Source organism: Ailuropoda melanoleuca, chromosome X (genome assembly GCF_002007445.2).
Source record: "Ailuropoda melanoleuca isolate Jingjing chromosome X, ASM200744v2, whole genome shotgun sequence".
NCBI lineage: Eukaryota > Metazoa > Chordata > Mammalia > Carnivora > Ursidae > Ailuropoda > Ailuropoda melanoleuca.
Genome location: NC_048238.1, coordinates 7182155 through 7203959, shown reverse-complemented (window position 1 = coordinate 7203959; position 21805 = coordinate 7182155). Strand labels below are relative to the sequence as shown.

Here is a 21805-nt window from a genome sequence, read left to right as displayed (position 1 = left end):
GGAATCAGAAAACCTTTTGCTAGGTTGAATCAATAGTTTGCAAATCAGGGTGTGCCTTTGTGGCGTTAATAATTTATCCGATAGGAGGAAGTTTGTTTGGACGTTCTCCTAGGAGAGATGGAAACTATCTCCCTCTAAAAATACACTTAGCTTGTCATTTTAAATTTCACTGGCCTACCAACAATAACATCAAAAAGTTTACATGTAAGATAGCAAGATTTTTGGGGGGGTCTCTGTCAAAATATTACATTACTCTTCAAATGAAACATGCGTTTTGGGTTATTTCATAGACTGCTAGGTCCCTGACAGCTGATGTGGTGTGGAGTGTTACCCTTGGGAAGATTTGTTCATCTCTGCTTTCGACTTGAGAAAAGGAGTTACATCTCTTAAATTCTGGTTACACTGGTTCCTCCCAGCTGCTCAAGTGGTCCCCCCTCTAGGACTTGTCAGTCTTGGAAGACACGTTCCCTGACTCCCAGCATTTAAAAATGAATTGAGTCACCCTGGGTTATTTTCTCTCTGACAGTTGGCTGCCTAACATCATCAATGAAAGCCTTTTATTCTATCTTGAAATGCAACCAGACATCAGTGGAAGTACTTTGAAACCTGTCAGAAATGCGGCCAAGACCACGTGGTTCATTATGGTAGGTCACCCTTGATTTTAAAGTTTTTTCTTGAAAAGTAAAAATCAAAAAGGACAAGAACCACGCAGAAGTCTGATGGATGAGTTTAACAGGTTCCTCTGGACCTCCATCTGCCTTGGATCCACTCGCTCGCTAGTCCCAGTCCTTGGTGGGATCATTATAAATGGGCACAAGTCTGGTGAATCAGTTTGGCACAGTGTACCAGACCTTTGAGGCAGACTCAAAATATCAGGGAATTTTGCTTGAAGAAATATTTCAGCCTGTGAGAAAGCCATAGGGATGAAGGTATGCCTTGTAACATGACCCATCGTTAGCAAGCATTATAGGCAACCCAAATTAAACAAATACGAGGGAATGGCTAAGTAAATTACATTTTTTGATCTTGACAGAACGGTATGCAGGTGTTAAATGGGACAGTTACGAAATCTCTAGGACTAAGTGAAAAGTGCAAGACATAAAAATTATGCTAGTTACAACTACATAATAGTGTGTGAGAAAACATTGGCTAGAAATACACAACATGGGCGTAAGGTGGGAACGGTGTGAAGATGTTCTCCCAGTGTTTCCGCTGTGTTGCGTTCATAATGAGAAACTAAACTGTCAGTGGAGCGGTACGGGTTGTCCTGTACAGAACTGGTATTTATGTTGCTCCCGAATCGGGGAGAATCTGACTCATGAGGACGTTAGACTAAGACCAGCATTCACTGCCTCCACCCCTTGGCTTTGGAGTTTCGCTTGGTTCCTTCGGTTTACCACGTGCAAGTGGAGGAATGTTCTCCAGGCTCATTTGTAGCCTTGGGTACCTTTGTTAAATTAAATTCTGACTCGCGAGCCCAGGATGGAAAGCACCTCTCTGTCGCAGAGCCAAGCCACCCTGGCACAGGCAACAATAGGATTGGTTGGGCTGTCCTGTGTTGTGCACCTTCCCCCTCCCTCTCCCCTCCCCCACCTCCTCTGTTTTCAGCCATCCTGGAAGGTGCAGCACCTAACGCCAGTCTTTGTCTTGCCCCAACCCGGCCAAGCGGCTTACTTGCACACGAGGCAGGCCGGCGGGCGTGCGAGTGGGGTTGGTGCTTTCACTCCACTACCGGAGCTGACTGACCCGTGTTGTTTTCTCCTGCTTCCCAGGGGATACTGAATCCAGCCCAAGGATTCCTCTTGTCCTTGGCCTTGTACGGCTGGACGGGATGCAGCCTGGAGTTTCAGTCCCCGAGGAAGGAGATTCAGTGGGAGTCCATGGCGACCTCTGCTACGGAGCGGACCTGCCTGTCCCCAGAGGGCTCCTGCATGCCCCGTGAGCACCCGACTTGCGGGAAGGTGGGGCGAGCCGGCGGACACACGTCCGACGAGGCGCTGAGCATGTTGTCTGAAGGTAAGCCCTGTCTGCTGAGGCAGGTGCGTCGCAGAAACCCAGGGCCAGCCTGGAAGTCCTGTCTCAAACAAGGAGGTGATGTGGTGTGGGACAGGTGACATACTTCAGGGTGCGACATACTTAGTCCTGTGACATACTTCAGGTGTGAGTGGAGAGTGACTGCAGCGGACATTGATGCTGGTCTGGCATTTGTCACCCAACTCTCTTTTTAATATTTTAACAGCACCTGCCGCTTAGTTCCTCAGCACGGTAGCCTCCTGTACTTGCAGTGGTCCCCGCATTGGCCGGATGGCTGTATGAACGGGAGATCGTTGTCGCCCCACACCCCTCACTTGCTGCAGGGCCGTGCGTGCTGTGCCTGACCTCTGGTTCTGGGTGCAGCTGTTGCAGGTGAAAAGCCAGTGCCCCAGGGCTGCGTTTCGGACCTGTCCCTCTCGTTTGGCGACTCTCGTGCTGTGCTCTTCAGACTGCTCCGCGGTCATCAAACCTGGTTCCCGGGAACCCGAGTGAGGCCCTTTGGACATCTAGGAATCGATTCAATTCCAACACATACACGAAAATTTGCGGGAAAAGTTGTGTGTCCTGAAATGCGTTGGTGACCAAATGCTAACCCACCCAGGCCCGGCAGCCTACTAACTTGTCCTATCACGTTAGCTCATGTGCGTGGAGCTGGGTGACATTCACCTGCCCTCTTGGTTCAAGGGCTACCCTAAGGTGGGAAGATGAGCTACCTTAAAACCATCCATGGTTAGCTCCTTCACCCTGTGAAACAGAATTTCCTGGATGAGATGCCATCAAATCAAAACACAGGAAAAGCTTCAAGTGATGGAGACTCACTTGGAAACCTTAGTGTTTGGTTTCAGGGTTTTGTGTTGACGAAAGCAGCCCTGTCATTCCAATGGATGAAAGTATTTTGTTGTACAGTCCAAATTGTAACTTACGGAACGACTTTGCTAGTGGACCAGTCTTCTCCCTGTTGAGGTTCCTTGTAAGGCTTTGTTTTTAGCCAAAATGTACCTTTTGACGAGGAGGGGTTTGAAAATCGCTACTCTGACATTCACCGAGCTTTAGCTGACCTGACCGTTTGTCATCTGCAAGCAGACTGAGCCTTAGGAGAAGGTCTTTGGTGGCTGTAATGTTGTGGTAACCCACTGGTGGTTTTCCTGAGCGTGTTCCAGGACATAGAGGTTTCTTTACCCATCCTCAGCTGACGCTGGGGCTGGCAGAAATGCACCAGCCTCGTGTGACAACGTCTTGCCCATCTACTGTGTCTGTCTCCCGAGCAGGTGTCATTCTCAGCCCTGCTGGCACGTAGGGCGGGGGATTCTTTGTCCTGAGGGCCGGCCTGGGCACTGTAGGATGCAGGGCAGCCTCCCTGGCCTCTGCCCGCTCACGGCCAGTAGCACCATTCCCGATGGGGACAACCAGCACTGTTTCCAGACATCAACAAATATCCCCTGGACACACAGCGACCCCAGTTTGGAACAAGCATCTCAGAATCATTAGGCTGTCCGAAAGCTCGGATCCAAAAATTTGCTTTCCCCAACCTGTTTTCTGAGCTAAGTACACACACAGACACACACGCATGTGTGAAGCCAAAGGTAGACACCACACAATGCACACGGACTCTATGTATGGAAATAATATTGAAATTTGAGAGAAGGGAAGATACGGCAAGGCTGTGTGGAAATGACTTTAGAGTTTCTTTCCATTCAATTCAGTTACATTGAAGGAGGGTTTGTTTTCAGATGATTGGCTTGGTTTATTTTCGGGGCCAAAATATATAGTGATGAACTGATAGGTTGATTCTGTGAGATGAGTATTGTCTGGTTGTAATTGGAAGCCTCAAAGGAAAACAGTGTTTCTGGCTAAAGCGAAAAGGCGGAGACCGTGTGTTTATCGACTTTCTCTCCGGTGCAAATCCTTCATCAAGGATGACGGAACCACCGAGGGGAGCTGCTGTTAGCCTGGTACCATCTGGGAATGAGCCAAAAAATTTGATCTTGATCTGTTTAGTTCTGCTGGATTCCCATCCTGGTGTTTCAGAGCGGTCGAGCCTGTCTTTGGAAGTCAAGTAAAACAAGAGAAATGACAATAAAAACCATCCCAACGTGCCCCCTGCCCCAGTCACCACCAAGGAACACCACCAGTCAGTATGTCTCAGCAAGCTGGGGCGTGGGTCTGGGCCTGAAGGTCGGGAGTATTCACCTGGGGCTTTTCGAGAAAGTGAGCAGAGCCGATAGAAACAGGGCACGGGTTCCTTCCGGCCGCTCTCTCTCGAAGCTTCCTTCCCTTCCCTCGTCCTCAGTGCGAGCCCTCAGCAAGGCTGACGGAATGGAGTAATTCACAGCCATGCTTTCACGCGTGATGGAGAGTCTGTCTTTGAAATTTGAACTCCATTTGGTTAGTCAGTTTGTATTTGGGGAAATAGTGCAATAAGGAAACGTCTTAAAAATCTTGCGTTTGGACTGTGACACAGGCACCGATGGCGGCGTTCCCTAGAGAAGTGCCTCAGACTTCTCGCTGCAGAGAAGACTGCCCCTACTCCCATCTTGCTTTTGCCTCCCTCCTGTGCTTTTGTTAAAAATGGAGATATAATTTGCATACCATAAAATTCATCCTCTTAAAGTGTACTTTCAACGCCAGTTGATTTTAGTGTATTTACAGAGTTGTGCAGGTGTCTAATTCCAGAACATTGTCATTACTCCAAAAGCAAGCCCTATTCCTGTTTTCAGCCTTCCCATTCCTCCGTCCCCTCAGCCGCTGATCTACTTTCTGTCTCTGGATTTGCCTCTTCTGGACATTTCATGTAAACGGACAAATGTTTGTGCTTTTGTGGCTGCGTTCTCTCACTTAGCATGATGTTTTCAGGGTTCATCCACGTCTGGCCTGAGTCAGAATTTCGGCTTTTTATGGCTGAATAATACTCCATTATATGGATAGAGTCGTACTCGGTTCTGGTAATAATGACCGATGACCTCCCACAGCTCCACCAGGCCTCGTGCTGGGAGCTGTGTGGGGTGAGGGGACCAGAGGCTGCAAACCTGGCCCCCAAGGATCTCACAGTGTGTTGAACAAAATAAAAAACCCAGGAATAGGGGCACCTGGGTGACTCAGTCGTTTGAGCACCTGACTCTCGATTTCTGCCGAGGTCGTGATCTCAGGGTCATGGGTCGTGGGTCAAGTCCCGCATATAGCTCCGCGCTGAGCAGGGAGCCTGCCTGGGATGCTTTGTTTCCCTCTCCCTGTGCCTCTCCCTGCTCATGCTCTCTCTCTAATAATAAGAAGAAGAAGAAAAGCTAGGAATAGGATAAGCAATGGAAATGCCGGTTTGAGAAAAATTTAGAGGAAAAAGAAAGCATGTGGGAAACGCTTTTTGAGAAAAACAAGGAATGTAGTTGGTATCTTTTTTTTTTTTTAAAGATTTTATTTTTATTTATGTGACAGAGAGACAGCCAGCGAGAGAGGGAACACAGCAGGGGGAGTGTGAGAGGAAGAAGCAGGCTCCCAGCGGAGGAGCCCTATGTGGGACTCGATCCCGAAACACCGGGATCACGCCCTGAGCCGAAGGCAGATGCTTAACGACTGCGCTACCCAGGCACCGCGGTAGTTGGTATCTTTGATTGTGAAAAGGATATGTGTAAAAATAGGAGCTATTGATTTAGAGCCCTGGGAATGTAGTGTTAGTTAACGTCTGTGGGGTCAGGCTTTTTTTTTTTTTTTAAAGATTTTTTATTAATTTATGTGACAGAGAGACAGCCAGCGAGAGAGGGAACACAAGCAGGGGAAATGGGAGAGGAAGAAGCAAGCTCCCAGCAGAGCAGGGAGCCCGATGTGGGGCTTGATCCCAGAACACCAGGATCACGCCCTGAGCCGAAGGCAGACGCTTAAGGACTGCGCCACCCAGGCGCCCCTTGGGTCAGGCTTTTTGAGGGATGTTGAAGTGCAGAGTAAGTGCCAAGCTAACCACCGACATCGGCGAAAGTGTATGCTAGAGGAGCGACGGAAGGGGCGGGTACAGCCTTCGGTTTCTGTCTGCTCACCTGGGAATCTTTCAACATTTTCTTAAGATACAGTCTCGTATTTTGTATAGGCATCCTGTGCGGGACTTGGCTAAAAAGAATGAAGAGGAATTTTATTCAGAAATTAAAGCATTTTAGGGGCGCCTGGGTGGCTCAGTCATGAAGCATCTGCCTTCGGCTCAGGGCGTGATCGCAGGGTCCTGGGATCGAGCCCCACATCAGGCTCCTCTGCTATGAGCCTGCTTCTTCCTCTCCCACTCCCCCTGCTTGTGTTCCCTCTCTCGCTGGCTGTCTCTCTGTCAAATAAATAAATAAAATCTTTAAAAAAAAATTAAAGCGTTTAAGTGTTTTGCAGCCTAGGACACTTCACGTTTATAAAGATCTCCACATGAGACTGTGGCTGTCTGTCACTGCCGTGGCCCTCCAGGGACAGTTTCAGGATTCTAACTCTTCCCTGGTCAGTGTGTCTCGGGGGCCATTCACAGAGTCTTTCTAGAGGCTTCGCCAGCTCACAGAACGTCTGTCTTCCCTGCCCGACAGTGGGCACAGGCTAACGGGTGGAGCACCGGCCGGCAGGATCGCCTGGAGGATGTCATTCTCAGCCGTCCAGTCCTCCCCTCCTCCACCCACCCGGCCCCTCACTGACTACAGCTGAGTCTCAGTAAGTTACGTGCACAGATGACGCCACTGCGGTGCATCAAGTCAGGGGAAAGACTTTGCCAGAGCTGTTCTCTTATGGATGGAGCTTGCGTGTTGGTACCTGAGTGGATATAGAGAAAACCCAGTACACACACCAGAACAGGAACTGTAGCTCTTTTCTAAATGTATACATAGGCATGCTCAGAGCAACGAGTCCAGTGCATTGAACAGTGAGTGCCAAGGACTGTCCCCAGTGAGCTAGCTCCAGACCTTCTTCAAGAGTTCTCAGTCCGGACACTTCCGTGCCTATATTGAAACAGAACGTTGAGTTTACTTTTAACCTTTCACCATACAGGTGCAAACACACACCTGAGTCTTCTCTCTTTGCTTCTTTTCTTATGTTTTGAAACTCCAGTACAGTTAACGTACAGTGTTCTGTTAGTTTCAGGTGTACAACGTAGTGATTGAACACTTGTATACGTCACCCGGTGCTCAGCACAGCCAGTGCGCTGGTGATCCCAGCACCTGTTGCTCCCATCCCCCTGCCCACCTCCCCTCTGGTCACCACCAGTTTGTTCTCTAGAATTAGGACTATTTTGTGGTTTGTTTCTCTTTTCTTTTCTTAAAAGATTTTACTCATTTACTTGATAGAGCACAAGCAGGGGGAGCAGGAGACTGGGAAGCAGGCTCCCCGCTGAGCAGGGAGCCCGATCTGGGGTTCGATCCCAGCACTCTGGGATCGTGACCTGAGCCGAAGGCAGACGCTTAACGGCTGAGCCACCGAGGCGCCCTTTTGGTTTGTTTCTTGTTTGTTTGCTTGTTTTATGTCTTAAATTCCACTACATGAGTGAAATCATGTGGTATTTGTCTTTAAGTGTATTTCACTTAGGATCATACCTTGTACATCCGTATTGTTGCAAATGGCAAGATTTCACTCTCTTTTATGGCTGAGTAACATTTGATTGTGTGTATGTGGGTGTATACACACCACGTCTTCTTCATCCTTTCGTCTGTCAGTGCACTCTTGTGCTGCTTCCATCACTTGACTGGTCCAAATCCTGCTGCAGTAAACATAGGCACGCATATGTCTTTGTGAGTCAGTGTTTTCATAATCTTTGGGCCAATACTCAGTAGTGGAATTACTGGATCATATGGGTGATTCTATTTCTAAATTTCTCAGGACCCTCCATACTATTTTCAGAGTGGTTGCACCAGTTTGCATTCCCACCAGCAGTGCACGAGGGTTCCTTTTCCTCCACATCCTTGCCAACACCTGTCTCTTGTCTTGTGGGGGTTAGCCATTCTGACCTGTGTGAGGTGAGATCTCATTGTGGTTTTGATTTGTATTTTCCTAATGCCAAGTGATGTGCGGCATTTTTTTCATATGTCTGTTGGCCATCTGGGTGTCTTCTTTGCAGAAATGTCTTTTTGTCTTCTGTCCATTTTTTTCACTGGATTATTTGTGCTTTTGCCGTTGTTGTGTAAGCTCTTCATATGTTTTGGAGACTGACCCCTTGTTGGGTATGTCCTGTGCAGGTATCTTCTCTCATTCAACAGCACGTCTATTAGCTTTGTTGATTATTTCCATCACTGTGCAGAAACTTTATTTTAATGTAGTCCCAATAGTTTATTTTTGCTTTTGTTTCCCTTGCCTCAGGAGACCTGTCTAGAAAAATGTTGGTATGGCTGATGTCAGAGAAATTATTGCCTGTGCTCTCTTGTAGGATTTTTACGGTTTCAGGTCTCACTCTCACATTTAGATCTTTAATCCGTTTTGAGTTTATTTTTGCATTTGGTAGAAGAAAGTAGTCCAGTTTCATTCTTCTGCATGTGGCTGTCCAGTTTCCCCAACACCATTTGTTGAAGAGACTGTCTCTTGCTCACTGTATATTTTTCCTCCTTTCTCAGAGATTATTTGACCTTATAGTCATGGGTTTATTTCTGGGCTCTCTATTCTGTTCTATTGATCTGTGTGTCTGTTTTTGTGCCAGTACATTACTGTTTTGATACTACTAATATATTTTGGCATCTGGCATTGCGATAGCTCCAGTTTTCTTCTTTTTCAAGATTGCTTTGGCTCTTTGAGGTCTTGTGTGGTTTCATACAAATTTTAGGATTATTTGTTCTAGTTCTGTGAAAAAAGCTGTGGGTATTTTTTTTTTAAAGATTTTATTTATTTATTTGACAGAGTGAGAGCACAAGCAGGGGGAGCAGTAGAAAGAGAGGGAGAAGCAGACTCTCCGCCGAGCAGGGAGCCTGATGCGGGACTCGATCCCCGGACCCTGGGATCACGACCTGAGCTGAAAGCAGATGCTTAACCGACTGAGCCACCCAGGGACCCAAAGCTGTGGGTATTTTGATAGTGATTGCTTTAGAGCTGTAGTTTGTTTTGGGTAGTTGGACATGTTAACGATATTTGTTTTTCCAGTCCATAACCATAGACTGTCTTGCCATGTGTTTGTGTCGTCTTCAGTAACTTTCATCAGTGTTTTATAGTTTTCAGAGTACAGGTCTTTCACCTCTTTGGTTAAGTTTATTCTTAGACATTTAATTATTTTTGGTGCAGTTGTTAATGGAATTGTTTTCTTAATCTCCCTTTCTGCTGCTTCATTATTAGTGTATAGAAATGCAATGGATTTCTGTATATTGATTTTGTAGCCTACAACCTTACTGAATTCATTTATCAGTTCTGGTAGTTTTTTGGTGGAGTCTGGCAAGTTTTCTATATATAGTATCCTGTCATCTGCATAGTGAAAGTTTTACTTCTTCCTTACCTTACCTCACCTTCCTTACCTTTTCTTTGTTTTTCTTATGTGATTGCTGTGGCTGGGACTTCCAGTAGTATGTTGACTAAAAGTGGTGAGAGTGGACATCCTTACCTTGCTGCCAATCTTTGGGGGAAAGCTCTCAATTTTTCACCATTGAGTGTGATGGTAGCTGTGCGTTTTTCATAAATGGCCTTTATTATGTTGAGGTTTGTTCCCTCTTAACCTACTTTGTTGAGGGCTTTTTTTTTTTTTTAAGATTTTATTTATTTGATAGAGAGCACAAGTAGGGGGAGTGGCAGGCAGAGGGAGAGAGAGAAGCAGGCTCCCCGCTGAGCAGGGAGCCCGATGCAGGACTCGCTCCCAGGACTCGCTCCCAGGACTCCGGGATCATGACCTGTGTTGAAGGCAGTTGCTTAACCGACTGAGCCACCCGGGGCGCCCCTTCTGGGGGCTTTTATCATGAACGGATGTTGTACTTTGTCAGATGCTTTTTCTGCATCTATTGAAATGATCATATGGTTTTTATCCTTGTTTTGTTTTTTTAATCCTTTCTCTTGTTGATGTGATGTATCCCATTGATTGATTTGCAAATATTGAACCACTGTTGCATCCCAGGAATAAATCCCACTTGGTTGTGGGGAATGATTTTTCTCATATATTGTTGGATTCTGTTTGCTAGTTTTTTTTGAGGATTTTCGAGTCTGTGTTCATCAGAGATGCTGCCCTGTAGTTCGCTTTTTTTTGTAGTGTCTTTATCTGGTTTTTACTATCAGGGTAATGCTGGCCTCACAGAATGAATTTGGAAACTTTCCTTTCTTCTATGCTGTCCTTGGAAAGAATAGCTATTAACTCTTCTTTTTTTTTTTTTTTTTTAAGATTTTATTTATTTATTCGACAGAGATAGAGACAGCCAAGCGAGAGAGGGAACACAAGCAGGGGGAGTGGGAGAGGAAGAAGCAGGCTCATAAGGAAGAGCCTGATGTGGGGCTCGATCCCAGAACACCGGGATCACGCCCTGAGCCGAAGGCAGACGCTTCACCGCTGTGCCACCCAGGCGCCCCTATTAACTCTTCTGTAAGCGTTTGGTAGATTTCAGCTGTGAAGGCTCTCCCTTCCCACTGTGTTACACTGACATTGGTTGAAAGCACCTTTAACCACTGTGTGTCCACTGCCAGTGTTTCTGTGCATCCCATTCTTCCCCTTGCATTTGTCCTAATGCTTGATCCCTTGCACCTGATAAGTGCCCAGTGGTCAGTTGTAATAATGTGAAATTACAGATTTTTGATGGAAAATTAGTGGCAGCTCATGCCTAACTGTACGCCTAAACAGAAAAATAAGAGTAGTTATGATTTAAAGAATTCTTAGTAATGTGAGAGTTGGGGAGCTATGTCAATGATATCTCAGTTAAAGTTAGGGGAACGAAGAGTTGGGATCTTCAACTTTTTTTTTTTTTTTTTTTTTTTTTTTTGCGTAATGGGTTAAGCTCTCTGTCTTTGAATAATAGCAACATTTATTAAGGTTATGAGAAGCTGAGTGACATAGGAGCTAAGTATAAGGAATGGACTTGCCATGCATGAGCTGTCCCGATAACCTCAAGGAAGGGTTGGTGGCAGCTGGCTCGTCCCTGTTCAGTTAGCCTCGGCCAAGTGCGCTGACAACAAGCCCTTCTAGCAAATCTCACTTAGTATTTGTTTACCTCTGATAGTGTGCTCATGATGGTCATTCTTCGTAAGGTTGAACAGATCTGCACGTTGTGTGGTTAATACATAATCTGACGTGTTCATCGTTTGAGGGGAAATGGGGCAAATGTTCGTCTGAGGAGTGGAATTCAGAAGCAAAACAGGAGAGTGACCATGTCTGAGCTGCATCTGAAATATCAAGGCTGTTCACTGGGGACTAAAGAGGTGGTTCAAGGAGGGAAACAGCCCAGGGCCGAGTGATCCCCCGCAGCGGACCCGGCTTCATTGACCCCCACGCGATGTGCTGCTGCAAGTGTCCGCTCCCTCTTCTGAGGGGTCATCTTGGGATTGAGCTCTGGCTTGGTCCTGGGCTGTCGTCTTCCTCCCTCTTTCCAGCTGCTTTGATGTTGGCGTTTTCAGTAACAGGGAGCTATCCATAATGCAGAAAATACTGTTACATGCGGGAGAAAAGACGCAGAGACACAATTCAAAGCCATTAACACAGGCTTTTCTGTACTGTTGTGGTGAATTGACTTATTCATCATGTTCCGAAGCATCTGTGACTTTAGGATTCACTCCGAGGCCGGGAGGCTCACCTCGAACCTCCGTTAGTAAGTATCTGACGTGGGGTCAGGCACTTTCTAGGCACTTAACATAAGTTAACTGAATTTGATCTTCAGCACATGTGTTTTGAGCATCTGCTGTATCGTCCACACCATTTTAGTCAGGGAGCTGAGCGTCTTTGAGAAGTAGAACGTATGAAACTTACAGGTAAGTAAAGACAGTACTGTTTTTATTCGAAAGAGGTGTGAAGTGTTAAAGGAATGTGGACAACGCAGGGACTGTGTTGTTTTGGGGATCCCAGAGCGAGAGTTTCTAGAGGAGGTGATGCTCAGGCTGGGTCTTGCACAGCAGACCAGAATGGGAGAGGAGAAAGATAAGCAGGTAACAAAGACCCTATATGGAGACAGCGGAGGACGTCTGTGTACCGTTGGGGGATGGCCACAGCATGGGATGGTGTGACCGGTCGTCGGAAGCCAGAGAGGCAGGCTGGGAACAGATGATGAAGGGTTTTTGCAGATTCTGCTAAAGAGCTTGCATTTTATATGTGGCCAATGAAAGGCCAGTTAAGGTTTTTAAGTAGAGTCCTGGAGTTGCTTAGACGAGGACCCAGTGCGTCAGTGTGGGAGAATCGATTCGATGATGATGCTTTGTGACTGTGGCAAGTTTCCACTGAGGGCATCTGTATGCAATTTCTTACGACAATGGCATGTAAAATACCATCTTTATAAGGAATTCGAATTTCCCTCAGAACTAAAAGTCAAGAGGAAGGGTACTTCTCACAAACATAAACCTGGTTGGCTTTTATCTTATGAACTCCAGAAAAACTTAAAATATGATTTCCTCTTTCCATGTGCTTTAAGAAGTTTAGTGTCAAATTTCTGGCCGTCCTTTAACCAGGACACTTTTCTCAGAAGGGATAAATTCATAAGTCTGACATTAATCTATCATTGGCATTAACGGTGGGGAGGGTGGGAGAAGGTGGTGTGTTTTTCAGGAGATCCCTTCCCCCACACCTCCGAGGTCAACCTGCAGCAGGTGCCTGGATGATGTGGGAGAGAGGCAAGGGGTGTCTTTCTGGTGGGAGGCTGGGGGTGCGGCCCTGGTGGGAGGGGCGTGGCTGGGGCCGACTTTGAGGGTGTGATGTGGGCTGGGGGGGCGTGGCCAGAGCGGAGTTCAGGGCGGGGGCTCTGGCCGAGTGTTGTGGTGGAGCGTGAAACCCCTACATCAGGGTGGAGGGCTGGCCTGCACTAAGTGGAGGGGTGCGGCCATAAAATGTGGGGTGTGTCTTAGCGCTCTGGGTGGGAGGGGTGTTGCAAGTGTAGGCTGTTCCTGACTGTGTCCAAAGAGAGGGCCGTGGCCATGGAAGTTGAGAGATGGCTGTACAAAAGCTCGATCACAAGGATGGTGGCTGGTGGGCAGGGCTGAGGCAAGGGTATGAGGGGAGACTTAAGGGGTCGTGGTTAGAAGAGAACACAAGATGTCCCTAGGCAGGAGGCTCGTGGCCTCTTGAGAACATAGTGGGCTTAAGTGAGGGGAATAGTTGTATCTTGCTCACAATGCCATTCTCTCCCACATTCCGTTTCTCCCACAACCCATTCCTTCTCCCACCACTCCCCTCCTATGACCCCCTGCCTCTCCAGCTATTCCCCCGCCTCTTCGCCATTCTGCATTTCTCCCACAATCCATTCCTTCTCCCATTCCCCACCCCTCCCACACTCCCCTGCCTCTTGCACCATTCCCCACTTCTCCCATAATCCATTGCTTCTCCCTCCAATCCTATCTTCCCCTCCCACAATCCCTTGCCTTTCCCACAAACCATTGTCTCTCCTACTGTTCCCCATTCTCCCATAATGCCCTGCCTCTCCCACCATTCCCCACTCCTCACACAAACCCCTGCTGCTCCCACCATTCTCACTGCCTCCCACAAACCATTGCTTCTCCCACCATGCCCCACCCGATAGCCCATCGCTTTTCCCACCATTCTGCACTTTTGCCCAATTCCCTGCCTCTTTTGCCCAATTCCCTGCCTCTTTTGCCATTCCCTGCTTCTCCCACAGCGCATTGCTTCACCAACCACACCCCACATCGCCCATAAACCATTTCTTCGTCCACCATGCCCCACATCTCCCACAATCCCCCACTTCTCCCACCATCCCCAACGTCTCCCATAAACCACTGCTTCTGCCATCATTCCCCGTCCTTCCCACAATCCCCTGCCACTCCCACAATCCGTTCCTTCTGAGGCCATGTCCCATATCTCCCATAAGCCATTGCTTCTCCTACCATACCTCAACCCTCCCACAAACCCCTGCGTCTCCCATAATGCCCCACACCTCCCACAATTCATTCCTTCAGCCGCCATGTCCATTTCCCATAAACCATTTCTTCTCCCACCATTCCTCACGTCTCCCACAATCCATCCCCTTTCCCACAATCCATTCCTTCTGCAGCCGTGTCCCTTATCTCCCAGAAATCATTTTTTTCCCATCATGCCCCATATCTCCCGCAATCCATTTCTTCTCCCACCATGCCTTACAGCTCCTACAGTTCATTCTTTCTGCCATACCATCTCCCGTAAACCGTTTCTTCCCCCACCATGCCCCGTATCTCCAACGGTCCATTCCCTTTCTCACAGCCCCCTGCCTCTCCCACGATCCAGTTCTTCTGGCATGCTGCACATCTCCCATAAACCATTTCTTTGCCCACTAGTCTTCATATATCCCAGAAACCATTGCTTCTGCCACCATTCCACACCCCTCCCACAATCCCCTGCTTCTCCCACCATGCCCCATCTCCCACAACCCATTGCTTCTCCCATTTCTGTTTCCCACAATCTATTCCTTTTCCTAAAATCCCCTGCCTCTCCCACAATCCATTTTTTTGACATTCCTCACGTTTCCCATAAACTATTTCTTCCACCATGCCCTGCATCACCTGTTAACCATTTCTTTTCCCACCGTGCCCCACATGTCCCATAAACCATTTCTTCTCCCACCATGCCCCACGTCCCCCATAAACCATTTCTCCTCTCATCATTCCTCACTTCGCCCACGATCCTTTGTCTCTCCCACAATCCATTCCTTCTCCCACCATTCCACATGTCTCCCATAAACCATTTCTTCTCCCACCATTCCTCACGTGTCCTATAAGCCATTCCTCATCCCATCATTCCTCATGTCTCCCATAAACCATTTCTTCTCCCACCATGCCCGTCTCCTACAATCCATTGCTTCCCCCACCATTCCCTTCCTCTCCCACAATCCATTGTTTCTCACCTTTCCCGCATTCCCCCACCTCTCGTCAACCACCTCTCCCACAGTTCATTGCTTGTCCCGCCATTCTCCGTCCTTCCTGCAATCTATTTCTTCTTCCACCATTCTCCACCGATCACACAGTCCATTTCCTCTCCCCACATCCCCGTGCCTCTTCCATAATCTGTTCCTTCTCCCACCATTCCACACCTCTCCCATAGCCCATTCCTTCTCTCACCGTTCCCTGCTTCCCTACAATCCATTCCTCCCCTAGTTCCCCATATCTCCCATAGTCCCAACTCTCGACAATCCATTTCTTCTCTGACAACTCGCCGTATCCATGCCTTTCATAATTTTTCCCATTTTCTTCTCTGCCTTACAGTTTTTCTGTCTTTTCTGTCATCACTTGTTCTTCCTTAGTGCCGTGTTGCTTACAATTATTTCTTTCCAGTAATCACCCATTTTGTCCGAAAGTTTTTGATGCTTTATTTTTCTTGCAAATCTTCATATTCTGTCAACAGAGATAATTAGTACCCTGTCCCAGAATGCACTCTCTCCCATAATTCCTGTCCCTTACAGTACCCCTTTCATGCCATGATCTCGTCTTTTCCACAATGCCCTCTCCCAAAATTCCCCTTTCTCTGCCATCACCCCATGTTCCCATTTCATTTCTTTCCAAGTATTTTTTCAATAATTCCTGTCTTGCCCACGGTGCCCTATCTCTCCCACAATTTCTCTTCTATCCCACAATTCTGTCCTTCTGTTTCTTCTCATTCTCCCACAGCTCTGTCTCCCACAATTCTCTAGTTACCTGCAACTCCCCTTTTTTCACACAATTCTTGCTCTCCCATAACCTTTGTCTTTCCACAATTTATTGTTCTTTCCCACAGTTTTGTTTAATGCTTTTATTATTTTTTAAAATTGCAACATAATGTACAGTGTTAGCTTAAGGTGTGTAATACAGTAGTTCAGCAATTTGATACTTTAGTACTTGTAAGTGTGCTCTTAATCCCCTTCACCTATTTCACCCAATCCCTCCACCTACCTCACCTCTTGTGACCGCCAGTTGTTCCCTATATTTAAGAGTCTGGTGTTTTTGTTGGTCTTTTTTTTTTCTTTGTTCATTTATTTTGTTTCTTAAATTCCATGATGAATGAAATCATATGGTGTTTGTCTTTTTTGGATTCATTTAGCTTAGCATTATACTCTCTAGATCCATCTAGGTCATTGCAAATGGCAAGACTTTATTTTTTGTGTGTGGTTGAATAATATTCCATTGTATGTATATACCATGTCTTCCTTTTTTTTTTTTAAAGATTTTATTTATTTATTCAACAGAGATAGAGACAGCCAGCGAGAGAGGGAACACAAGCAGGGGGAGTGGGAGAGGAAGAAGCAGGCTCACAATGGAGGAGCCTGATGTGGGGCTCGATCCCATAACGCCGGGATCACGCCCTGAGCCGAAGGCAGACACTTAACCGCTGTGCCACCCAGGTGCCCCTATACCATGTCTTCTTTATCCATTCATGTACTGATGGATAGTTGGGTTGTTTCCATAATTTAGCTGTTGTAAATAATGTTACGGTAAACATAGGGGTGCATATATCTTTGAAAATTAGTATTTTTTGAATTAGTGTCTCTCAGTATGGCGGTTTCCCAAAAGTTAAAAATAGAACTACTCTATAATCCAGCAATTGCACTGCTAGGTATTTACCCAGAGTATACAAAAATACTAATTCAGAGGGATACTTGCACCGTGATGTTTAGAACAGCATTATCTGCAATAGCCAAGCTACAGAAACAGCCCGAGTGTCCATTGACTGATGAATGGGGAAAGAAGCTCCAATGGAATATTACTCAGCCGTAGCAAGGAATGAATCTCGCCATTTGCAAAGACATGGATGGAGCTAGAGAGCATTATGCTACATGAAATAAAACAGAGGAAGACAAATACCGTATGATTTTGCTCATGTGTGAAACTTAAGAACCAAAACAAGTGAGCAAAGGGGAAAAGTAAAAGAAAAATCCAGATACAGATTCTTAACTATAGAGAACAGACTGATGGTTTCCAGAGGGAAGGTGGAGGGAAATGGATAAAATAAGCAATGGGGTTACAGAGGGCACTTGTGGTGATAAGCACCAGGTGTTGTACGGAAGTGCTGAATCACGAGACTGCATGTTTGAAATGAATATTATGCTGTGTGTTAACTGGAATTTGAATAAAAACTTAAAAATAAGTTTTAGGCGCCTTAGCAGGGCGCCTGAGTGGCTCAGTTGGTTAAGTGTCTACCTTCGGCTGAGGCCATGATCTTAGGGTCCTGGGATCGAGCCCCAAGTTGGGCTCCCTGTTCAGCAGAGAGCCTGCTTCTCCCTCTCTCTCTTATGCTCCCCGTTTATGCTTTCTCTTTGTGTCAAATAAATAAAATCTTCAAAAAATAAAATAAAAAACATTAGGAGACAAGCAAAAAAAAAAAAAATACTGCCTGTCTATCCCGCAATTCTTCATTCTCCCCCACCGTTGTTCTTTCTCACTAGTCCCTGTTTCTCCCATAATACATTTTCCCCAATTTGCTTTGTTCTCCCTAATACTCCTTTTCCTTCTCATTATCTTCTATCATTCCCACAATTCCCCTTTCACTGCCATGATCTTTTGTTTTTCCCACAGTGCCCTATTTTTCTCATCATCCCCCTTTTCCCACAATTCCCTTTTCTCCTCTATAATCTCTTTGTTCCCATTAACTCCATTTCTGTCCCACAGTTCTCCTTCCTTTTCCGTAATCCCTTGTCTCACCCACAATCTTCTGTCTCTTGTGGAATTCCTTCTCTCCCATAATTCTTTCTCTCCCATAACCCTTTTTGTCCTACGGTGCCTGTCCCATGATTTCCCATATTCTCCATAGCCTAGTTCTCTCAGTTCTCTTTCCCACAATTTTCCACTTTCTCCCACAATTCTGGGTTTTCTATTGTCTCTCGAATCTGTTTTCTTCTACAATGCTGTTTTCCTCCATGCCTTGTTTTTCCTAAAATTCTGTTTCTCCTTAACTACCCTGCTCTTCCCCACACTCCCTTCTCACAATTGCCTGTCTCCTACCGTTCTCTCTTCTTCCCCATAGGTCTCTGTTCTTTCCCACAGTACTCTGTTTTTGCCACGATTCTCTCCCTTAGTTTTTCATGCTCCCTCACAAGTCCGTCTCCCCAAATTCCATTTCTCTCCCACAGTTCCCCATTCTCTCCAGAATCCCCATTCTTTCCCACAGTTCTGTTCTCTCCTATATTTCCTTGTGTCCTCCACATTTCTCTTCTCCACAATTGCCTCTCACTCACGCAATTTCTTATCTTAGCTTTCATTCCCTGTTGTCGCTTGCCCTCCTGAATGTAACACCAGGTGGCCCTGTGGATGGCAGCTGCTAGGACAGTGTGGAAGAGAACAGACTCCCGGCTCTGACTCCGCTGCACTCCCTAGATCAAAGTCAACACCTTGAAGGCGATCCAGGCCCAGGTGTCTTACGTTCTCTGTGGCTCATGGGTGCCCACGGATTGGGCTTTCTGATCTAGGGCTTTGAGGCTTTCAAGGAATCCATGAGGGTGCAAGGGACATCCAGTGTGCTTTCCTAAATCTTAGATCTGTGTGGGGCCAGGAAGTTCTCAAGAAACCTCCTGGGCTGCCAGGGCTCACCAGAGAGAGTGACTAGGAAGGGGGTTGGCCCTTGGGCACTGTGAGCTTGCTGGCATGTGCAGAGCCTGCAGGGACACTCGTCAGGAACTCACAATTGGCACCAATAGAGAATTAGTCCACATCCCCCAGTGGCCTCATTGGATTATCATCTCAGAGACTTGCTCAGCCAGCACATTCTCTCTTTGTGGAGACCTTTAAGACCAGAAGAGAAAACCCAGGGACGTGCAGGCCTGCCGACAAGCCCGCGGCTGCAGGCATCCTGGGACGTCCGTGCAGGCCGGGCTGGACTCAGGTGGCTTGGCCGCGGCAGCCCTGGCATCTGAGAATGCTGTTGCGGCACAAATGCATTTCCTCCGTGGAGCCCCAGGGGGAGGATGAAAGAACCAGGAACTTTAAAAAAGCCACAGGATCCAGAGCTTGCCCTGAAGTGTGAGGTCACGGGGGAGCATCCTCAGCCCAGACCTTGGTCACAAGCCACCATGTGATATCGCCCCCCCCCCCCATTTCCCCGGGGCTTTGCAAAGACCACGGAAGCCGCACACAAGTTCCCATGAGCTCAGGATGTCCTCATAAACAACGGGTGACCCTGCAAAAATCAAGGTCAGCCAGCCGCCCTCCAGCAGCAATGCGGTCTTAGAAGTGTCTTCTAGAAGTCTTCCCTGCTGGTGCCTGGTCTCCTGTAAGAGCAGGCTCACCGCCCCAGCAGAAAGTCTTCTCCCACCATCCTTGGTGGCGACCCAAATTCTCCTCGGGATCTGGCTGTAGGTGCCGGGACCCTGATCAGTGCTTCCGCCCGTCTACATTCTCGTCTTTGGGGGGCTCATTAAACCAAGTCTGACGTACTCAGACCTCTGCTCTCCCCGACTCCTCATCATCCAGCCCCGGGAGGAAGCTCTGCTGCTCCCCCAACAGGTGTGGGTGTGGCGGGGTGCAGGTGGGGGTCCCTGCGGTGCCACACTTGGTTTTTCTTGGTCATATCATCGTCTTTTCCTGTAACTCAGGCTTTCCTAGACATTCCCGACATCTACGCTACTGTCTCCACTTCTCCACAGAACACTGACGTGCTCGCGTTCCTGACACGTTCCCCACAGCCCTGCCTGCGTCCCTTTTTAAATTCTGCTTGTTCCTGCCCCTCTTTATACGCCCCCGTCTCCATTAACGCGCCGGGTGCTAGCTGCAGGCAGCTGACGTCAGGGCGCTTGCTCTGCTAAATGTATCCATTCAGCACTTCTTTCTTGAGCACCTTCTCTGTGCCTGCTGTTCCTTGAGGCGCTGTCGATACCATGGTGACTACAGTAGACAAATTTCTTGTCCAGTGGGATTGTTCATTGCAGTGGCAGAGACAGAGAATGACAAGGACAAATGATTATACAATGTTCCAGGTAGAAAGAGGTGCTGTGAAGAAAAACAAACCCATAAGGGGAGGAGTGTGGCTTTAGAGTGTCCTGGATTTCTCCCTGAGGATGAGGGAACACTTGAGCTGAGATCTGGAAGGTGAGAATCCTACCGCTGAACACCCAATGTCATTTGAATTGAGATCTGAATGAAGTGTAGAAGCAAGCCGTGAGAAAAATCTGGAAAAGAGCTTTACAGGCAGAAGTGATGTGCAAAGGCCCTGTGGCAGAACTGAGCTCGGCGTGTGAGAGGCCTGTGTGCTTGAGCATTGAGTGAACAGAGAATGTGAGTGAGTGGAAATCCAATGACCAGCAAGGCCCATGGGTGGACGGAGTCTGGGGTTTGGAGATACTCACGAAGGGCAGTCACTTGCCCCATGCACAGTTGCAAAGGCCACCGGTCTTCGTGTCTTCCATGTGTGTGTTCCCCACGTGCAACCCAGAACCTGGAGCACAGCAGGCATGCCCGGATACTTGCGGCATGAAAGAACAGCTCTGACGTCTGATCGAAAGGATCTGCACAGGTTCTCATGGAACATGTGTTACCGGCATGAACAGACCTTCAGGACTACGCTGTTGGCAGGAGTAATTCCGCTGATCGGCACCCACTCCCCCCCGCCCCCGAAACCACAGGGCATTGACCGTGAAAAGACAGTTCAAAGGTGTTTTCGTTTGACAGGGGCTGGTGGTCTCCCTCCATCTGGAGCCCTCCTGGACTTGAGTACAGATGACTGGGCAACCGTGGGGTCCTCCTGCCGAAGGGAGCGCCCCCTGTGGCTGCTGCCCCAGCGGTCACACAGGGCCCCGTGACCTCACGCTCCCCATTCCGACAGCACAGGGCTCTGAAGCCTCCCCATGTCCACAGCTGGTTTCCATTCGGTTGACAGCATCCCTGTGGTTCGGCCAGACCCACACGTAGCCACCGGTGTGGAGGCCTGGAAGAAGGGATGCAGGGGCTGAAGACGGCCGCAGAGTCGGGCACTGGTGGCTGGTGAGAGACCCTCACTCAGGGACACCGACACCATCACAGTCTTTTCTCTTTTCCTCCCCAGGTTCTGATGCCAGCACAGTTGAAATCCATGTCACAAGTGAGTCCCGCAACGAAAATGAGGTTGACTCTGTTCCCACACCCCGGGGAGACCTATGAGAGGGACGGGACAGGGGTCCAGACGCCATGTCCTCAGGCTCTGCAGTCCTCGTTCTTGAGAACTGTGTTCTGCCCCCAGATCTTCTGTCATCAGCCTGTTAGGGTTTCTTCCCGAGGAATGTGTCTGATGAGAGAGGACCCGGGAGCGTGACTGGGGACAGGAGGAGAATTCCTTCCTTCCAGACCCACAGGAACGTCTCCATGCTCCGCTGCCCGGGGTCTTCCTGAGGCTGGCCGCTGTAATGTAAATGCACATCCAGGTCTCTAGAAGGGTTAATAAAACAACGTAGTTGTAACTGAGCTCCCAGCCCGACGTGCGTGCTGTCTGAACACCACCTCTAGCAAACGCTCTTGAGCGAAGTCTTGATGATGTAGACACATTAGGGGCGCCGCAGGATGGCCGGGGCGGCCGCACAGCGTGCCCTCCCCGCGCCACTGGGGGCAGAGAAGGGTCCAGGTCTCCATCTCTAACGTAGCCGTCGGTGCCCGTGCCGTGCTGGGCAGGGACATAGTCTAAGGAAACCTTAGAACGTGCTTTAGATCATTGCCTAGCTTGGAATCTTTCTATCAGTTGCAATCTATGTATATTTAAAAGTTTTAAATGCATTTTTTATTCATCGGCAACCATACCGCAGTGTGCATTGGAGCT

At 48.0% G+C, this 21805-nt stretch overlaps 1 protein-coding gene across 1 annotated transcript in view; it reads left to right on the top strand.

Moving 5' to 3' along the window:
* Nucleotides 1-21453, top strand: part of GPR143 (G protein-coupled receptor 143) — a 40955-nt gene extending 19502 nt beyond the window's left edge. The window contains 3 exon segments of the mRNA XM_034649300.1: nt 527-644; nt 1773-2016; nt 21062-21453. Coding sequence (XP_034505191.1) covers nt 527-644; nt 1773-2016; nt 21062-21156 — 457 coding nt within the window. The 3' untranslated portion in view covers nt 21157-21453.
* Nucleotides 21454-21805: the final 352 nt, after the last annotated feature.